The 7436-nt window shown below is 46.0% G+C and overlaps 1 protein-coding gene across 1 annotated transcript; it reads left to right on the top strand.

Moving 5' to 3' along the window:
• Positions 1 to 1081: 1081 nt before the first annotated feature.
• LOC118593858 (retrovirus-related Pol polyprotein) lies at positions 1082 to 2614 on the top strand. The gene is made up of 2 exons (XM_036203442.1): positions 1082 to 1378; positions 2252 to 2614. Exons 1-2 carry the CDS (start codon positions 1082 to 1084, stop codon positions 2612 to 2614), a joined length of 660 nt encoding a protein of 219 aa, XP_036059335.1.
• Positions 2615 to 7436: the final 4822 nt, after the last annotated feature.

Genomic DNA, 7436 nt, shown 5'->3' with positions numbered 1-7436 from the left:
AGGTCGAGCACCCGGCCTTAATCTTGCTCCAATATGTGGATGACCTCCTCCTAGCAGCCAGAACCCAAGCGGAATGTTTGAGAGGCACTCGGGCCCTTTTGACTAAACTGGGACAGAAAGGCTATCGGGCTTCGGCCAAGAAGGCCCAGATTTGCCAAAGCAAGGTCATTTACCTGGGTTACACCCTGGAGGGAGGACAGAGATGGCTCACGGAAGCAAGGAAGGAGGCCATAATCTCCATACCCCCTCCAAGGAACCCCCGCCAGGTGCGGGAGTTCTTAGGTACAGCCGGCTACTGCCGCCTCTGGATCCCAGGTTTTGCTGAGATGGCTGCCCTGCTATATCCTCTCACCAAGCCTGGGGTCGTGTTCCACTGGGGAGAGGAGCAACAGCAGGCCTTTCAACGAATTAAGAGGACTTTACTCAAGTCACCAGCTCTTGACCTGCCAGATCTGACTAAGCCCTTTGAACTATTCGTGGACGAGAACTCAGGCTTTGCAAAAGGAGTGCTGGTACAGAGACTGGGGCCATGGAAGAGACCTGTAGCTTATCTATCAAAAAAATTGGACCCGGTGGCTGCAGGTTGGCCCCCTTGTCTGTGCATGGTAGCCGCCATCGCTGTCTTGCTCAAGGACGCAGGGAAACTGACTTTGGGACAGTCATTAACTGTGTTATCCTCCCATGCGGTGGAAGCTCTGGTCCGGCAGCCCCCAGATAAATGGCTCTCAAATTCCAGGATGACCTACTACCAGGCTCTGTTGTTAGACACAGACCGAGTGGTGTTCGGACCAGTTGTCTCCCTCAATCCCGCTACCCTGCTGCCCTTGCCAGACCCATCAGAGGAGCACAATTGCCTCCAGATTCTGGCAGAGGCCCATGGTACCCGCTCCGACCTAACAGATCAACCGCTGTTGAACCCAGATTTCATCTGGTTCACGATGGGAGCAGCTTTCTCCAAGAAGGCGAATGGAGGGCCGGAGCAGCAGTCACTACCGCAACAGAGATAATCTGGGCCTCGCCGCTGCTGCCCGGAACATCAGCCCAAAGGGCAGAGCTGGTCGCGCTGACCCAGGCCCTCCGGATGGCGGAAGGTAAGAGACTCATGGTCTATACCGATAGCAGATATGCCTTCACTACTGCCCATGTACATGGAGAAATCTACAGGAGGAGAGGCCTCCTGACGTCAGAGGGCAAGGAAATTAAAAACAAAAAAGAAATTTTAGACCTCTTAAGGGCCTTGTTCCTCCCACATCAGCTCAGCATTATACACTGTCCCGGGCACCAAAAGGATGACTCTGTAATAGCTCGGGGAAATCGGCTGGCCGATCTGACGGCCCGGACAGTGGCCTTACAACCCCCCAGGGGCGACAAGCTGCTGGTCTTGCAGGACGACCAACAGCCAAGCAGGGACCCCATGCCCTACAGCCCGGAGGACCAGGAACTAGCAAAGAAAATGGGGGCGGAATGGAGCCCCGAACGACAAGCTTACATCATAGATGACAAATTAGTTATGCCAACTTCCAAAACTAAATACATGCTCAAGTTCCTCCACGCGCTAACCCACTTAAGCAAAAACAAGATGAAGGCCCTTCTGGCTGATGAGGCTTCGAACACTGTATTATTGAATCAGGAACAGGTCCTCCAACAGGTGACTTCCAGCTGCCCTGCTTGTGCCCAAGTCAACCCAGGAAAGACCCATCTGAACAGAGGAAGCCGCCTGCGAGGCCACCACCCTGGAGTCCATTGGGAACTTGACTTCACTGAGGTAAAACCCGGGCTATATGGATACAGATACCTTCTGGTTTTTGTAGACACTTTTTCAGGATGGACGGAGGCCTTCCCTACCAAGAAAGAAACTGCTACCGTGGTAACCAAGAAACTCCTGGATGACATCTTTCCCAGGTATGGAATGCCCCAGATATTGGGGTCAGACAATGGGCCCACCTTCATCTCCCAGGTAAGTCAGAAGGTGGCCAGGCTATTGGGGATCGATTGGAAACTCCATTGTGCATACCGCCCCCAGAGCTCAGGACAGGTAGAACGCATGAATAGAACCATTAAGGAGACTTTAACCAAATTAACTCTCACAACTGGCACTAGAGATTGGGTGCTCCTACTCCCACTAGCTCTTTACCGAGCCCGGAATACTCCTGGGCCTCATGGCCTAACCCCGTTTGAGATTTTATATGGGACTCCCCCACCAATAATAAACTTCCTTCACCCTGATATCTCCTCTTTTGCCACTAGCCCTACCCTGGAGGCGCACCTTCAAGCCCTCCAACTGGTACAAAAGATGGTGTGGAAACCCCTGGCCGATGCCTACCGGGAGCAACTGAACCGCCCGGTGGTGCCTCACCCATTCAAGATTGGGGACTCTGTCTGGGTCCGACGCCACCAATCCAAGAACCTAGAGCCGAGGTGGAAAGGACCATACACTGTCTTGCTAACTACTCCCACTGCACTCAAGGTTGACGGGATAGCAACGTGGGTCCAAGCGTCACATGTGAAGGCCGCCAAAGAACCCGACGAAGCCGAGAGCACCAAGACGTCTACATGGAAAGTTCAACACTCTCCAAACCCACTAAAGATAAGACTTACCCGTGGGTCCCCCTAATCTCCCTAATAGCCCTCCTAACGTTAGGAGGGGCATCACCAGAGAGCCCCCACCTGGTTAAGAAAATTACCTGGCAGGTCATTGCCCAGACTGGAGACGTGGTCTGGTCCACGACTGCTCAACACGCCCCTAACACATGGTGGCCCTTCTTGACTCCCAAGATATGTGATCTAGTCACTAGGCTGGATACCTGGGATATCCCCAAGTACACCCGCACTAATAGGCCCCCTGTCCTAGATTCAGACCACAACAATGTTATGTTCTGGAAGAAGCGGGACATACAGACTGGGGATAGAACCCAAGGGCACTATATAGCCGACTCACCTGGCTGCCTAACACAGTCAGCCTATAGAAAGCTGCAGCAGACCCAGCTATATGTATGCCCTAGGGACGGAAGGGATTGGAATACGGCTTACAAATGTGGGGGACTAGAATCTCTATATTGTGCAAAATGGGGATGCGAAATGACAGGGGACGCATACTGGGAGCCTAGTTCCAGTTGGGATCTCATCAGGGTGGGATGAAGTCGGAAGGGAGAAGATTCACTAAACATTTCCTTCACCCCGAAGGGCACAAAGTTCTCTTCATGGACTGATGTTAGGTTCTATATGACAGGAGCAGACAAGGGATTTACCTTCCAAATAAAGCAAAAAATAGAATCAGTTAACGTTCATATGGGCCCCAACCCTGTTCTCCCAGAACAGAAGTCACCCTCACAACCTGAGAGGGCCCCAGCCCAACTCCCCCACCTGTCTACTACAATGTCTCCTACAGTTAGCCTAGCCACCACTGCTTCCCTTGTAAGACTGGACACTGGGGATAGGCTCCTAGAATTAATCCAAGGAGCATATCTAACCCTCAACCTCACTGCCCCAAACAAAACCAGAAGCTGCTGGCTTTGCCTAATTTCAAGTCCCCCTTATTACGAAGGGGTTGCTGTTATGGGGAAATTCACTAACCATACTACCCCATCCACAGAATGCACCCGCACCCCTCAACATAGGTTGACCCTATCCGAAGCTACGGGACAAGGATTATGCATAGGAAAGATGCCCAGGTCTCACCAGTTGCTATGCAATACCACCCAACAGATGATCGGGGGCTCCTACTACCTGGTAGCCCCCACTGGAACCTATTGGGCCTGCAGCACTGGGTTGACTCCATGTATTTCAATGGCAGTACTTAATCTGACCTCTGATTATTGTATACTGATAGAATTATGGCCCAAAATTGTTTATTATAACCCCGAATATGTATTTACCTATTATGAGGAACGACACAGGTTCCCTCGAGAACCGATGACTATGACCATGGCTTTACTGCTGGGGGGATTAACTGTCGGGGGTATGGCCGCAGGCATAGGAACTGGCACTGCAGCGCTCATGGAAACTGCACAATTCAAACAATTACAGATGGCTATGCACACTGACATCCAGGCCCTAGAGGAATCCATAAGTGCCCTGGAAAAATCCCTTACATCACTATCTGAGGTTGTTTTACAAAACAGGAAGGGTTAGACATCCTCTTCCTACAAGAAGGTGGCCTATGTGCGGCCCTTAAAGAAGAATGTTGCTTCTATGCAGATCATACTGGAGTAGTCAGGGATAACATGACTAAATTGAGAGAAAGATTAAAACAGAGACAACAACTATTCGAGTCACAACAGGGATGGTTTGAAGGATGGTTCCAAAGGTCACCCTGGTTTACCACCCTTGTCTCCACCATTATGGGCCCCCTAATCATCCTCCTGTTCATTTTATTATTTGGGCCATGTATCTTCAACAGATTGATACAATTTGTCAAGGATAGGATTTCTGTTGTCCAGGCTTTGGTCCTAACCCAGCAATATCAGAGGCTCCAACAATCAGAGATGGAGCTGACCCCTTATTCTCCATCCTAAAATGAAAGATTCCATTTAAAACAAAAGAAAATGGGGGAATGAAATGCCCTCCCATCTCAGTAACTTAGCCTAAGAAACGGCCTTGAGAGAGATAATTGGAAAAGTAACCTTGAGTCAAAGCAGGAGATATCAAACACCCGGTCTTGGGAGGAAAAAAACCTTGAGTCAGAACAAGATATCTATAATTGGCTACCTGGCCTTGGAGAACAAACAGCTGCACATTTCTGAACATTAAAGATAGTCCCCAAGTTCACCCTGGCCTTATTTGAATTAACCAATGGGGACCCTGTAACTATGCTTCTCACTTCTGTAACCATGCTTCTGCCCCTGGGACTCTATAAGAAGTCCCCCATCCCCTAGGAAGGCGCGCAAGTCTTCCCGGAGACTGTGTCGCCCCAGGTACCTGCGCATTTGAATAAACCCTCTTGCTGTTTGCATCTGATCCGTGGTCTCGGCGTGTTCCTTGGGTTTGGGGTCTCTCTTGAGGAAAGATCCCCTGTGGGGGGCTTTCAATATATGTATCTATATTATATATGACATACATTAACTTATATGAAAGTATATATACATATATGTATACAAGTTAATTATATAAGTTAATGTATGTATATATATTCATGCACATATATGCATACTGTGTATTATATGCATATGTTCCTATGTGTGTATTTTGTATGTTGCAGGTATATATTCACATGTGTGCATGCAAGCGTTTAGTTCCAAGTTGAACAAACCAACCATGTATCTATAAATTTCTTCCACCCTATGTTGTGATGCAGGGTTGTGGAAGGCAACAGGCCTTATGCACACAGATAAGCAGTGAAGAAGTCAGGAAAGTTAACACACAGCTCACCTCTTCAATGGAATGAGGTACATAGCTGGTCTTCCTGGAGTGCTTGGAATGATGTAGTTTTACAACCTAGTGATCCTTTGCTGTCTGATGAAATGGGTTCTACCATATCTCCCAAAATTTATATTTTTACTTTTCAAGAACTTTTTCCCTAATTTTTTTTTTTGAGCTGAGGATTGAACCCCGGGCCTTGTGCTTGCTAGGCAAGTGCTCTACTACTGAGCTAAATCCCCAACCCAAAGAAATTCTGAAGTATGGTATGGGAGGAGCCTCAAACTACTTTTTTTTAAAGATTTATTTTTTCCCCTAAATTTTGAACATTGTTTTTAGGCCATAAAATCCACTCTTACAAGTGATGTCACTTGTGCTTTTCAATGGCTTAAATGCTTTCTAAGTTATGATGGGGCCAGACCAATCCTGACACCCAGAGGTGTTATGTTTATCTCAGTGAAACTCCCTAAACCCTAAATCATGTGCGCTATCACTGAGTCAACAGCTCCCATTCTTGTGAAAGAAGCCAGATGGACTTTGTAAGGGATCTCAGTGTAAACATGTCTTAAATTGTTTCACACTTCAGACTGGGTTAATTGTTATCTGAATACATTTTTTTCTAAAATTGTGCTGTGCTTGAATATGGCTACATGATCAGGGCAGACGCTAGAAATCCTGGTCCAGTCTCCATTAGGATAACATTGGGCTGGGTCGAGTTTCATTATTGTCTATGCGTAGGTCATCTTTTTCCTGCCTGCCTAAGTCTCATCATTTCAGAAAGTCTGTCTTGCAGCTTCTTTGGGAGTCCCAACTCTCTGGCTTTTGTGCAGTACGATTACAGGCGGGCTGCTGCAACTACCTCTTTCTACTTACATGACCAGGCTCCTCACTCTCGTCTTTCTGCTTGTTCTGCCAAGCACTTTACCAGCTGAGCCATCTTCAAAGTCCCAAGTTACTATCTTCATCCTACAAAGTTGAAAGATGTAGTATGATTATTCAGTACATTTGCATGGTTAGGAATGAACACACCACTGTAGCTAATAGTTTGACCTTAAATCTTTTACATATTTTCTTAATATACAATAACTATGTTTCTGAGGTAAGGTGTGATGTTCTAATACATTTTAATACATATACTCAGAGTGTATTGATTAAATCAGGGTAATTAATGCAACTATCTCCTGATAACTGTTTTGTGCTTTGAGCATTTAACTTCCTTTTGTTATTACTTATAACACCTGTAAAAGCTTATCATGAACTTCATTCACCTCACTGTGCCATGAAACATACAAGCTCAGCACTTCTATTTCTCTGTTTAGCTATGTGGTCTCCAAACTCACACTGTCCCCCTTTATCCTCCAGTCTTCTCACCTTCTAGTTCTTACTGTTAAACACTCAATTGACTTTTTCAAAATAACCACATGTAACACAACATTAACTATTTTATGTACACACATGATAATAATAATAATAATGATAATAATAATAATAATAATGTAATAATATAATTACAGTAATATAATAGTATTTTCTAACATTATATTTTGCTTGACATCATATCTCTCTGTTTTGCTACAGAAAACAATACACTAATTCTTCACATCTGAATGATGTTCCATTGTCTGTCTTTAATTTTTATTCATTCATCAATTTAATGAGATCTATATTGATTCTGTGTCTATGGTACTGAGAACAGTGCACCAAAAACATATGTATGTGAGTATCTCTTTGGTGTTCTGTGTCATTCAGTTTATACAAGAGAGGTGACTAGAAAGAGAGTAGTGGCAGCTTCAGCTTCTCCCCCACTAAACCTCAAACTCATGTGTGGTGATATTTTATTTGTGCTGAAATTGGATATTTTATTTGTGTTTTAATAAATAAAGCTTGTCTGGAGATCAGAGGGAAAAGGCCAGGCATTATAAGTAAACAAAGAAGTCAGGCAGTGGTAGCACACTTAATCCTATCACTTAGCAGTCAGGATCTCTGTGTGTTCAAGGCCACACTGGAAACAGAGACAGGTGTGATAGCACATGCCTTAATTCCAACACTAGTTAACCATGGAGGGCTGGAGATCTGTACAG

The sequence above is a fragment of the Onychomys torridus genome, chromosome 12 (genome assembly GCF_903995425.1).
Source record: "Onychomys torridus chromosome 12, mOncTor1.1, whole genome shotgun sequence".
In the NCBI taxonomy this organism is placed as follows: Eukaryota; Metazoa; Chordata; class Mammalia; order Rodentia; family Cricetidae; genus Onychomys; species Onychomys torridus.
The sequence above is the reverse complement of the archived record's forward strand: the minus strand, read 5'-3'. Positions and strand labels throughout refer to the sequence as shown.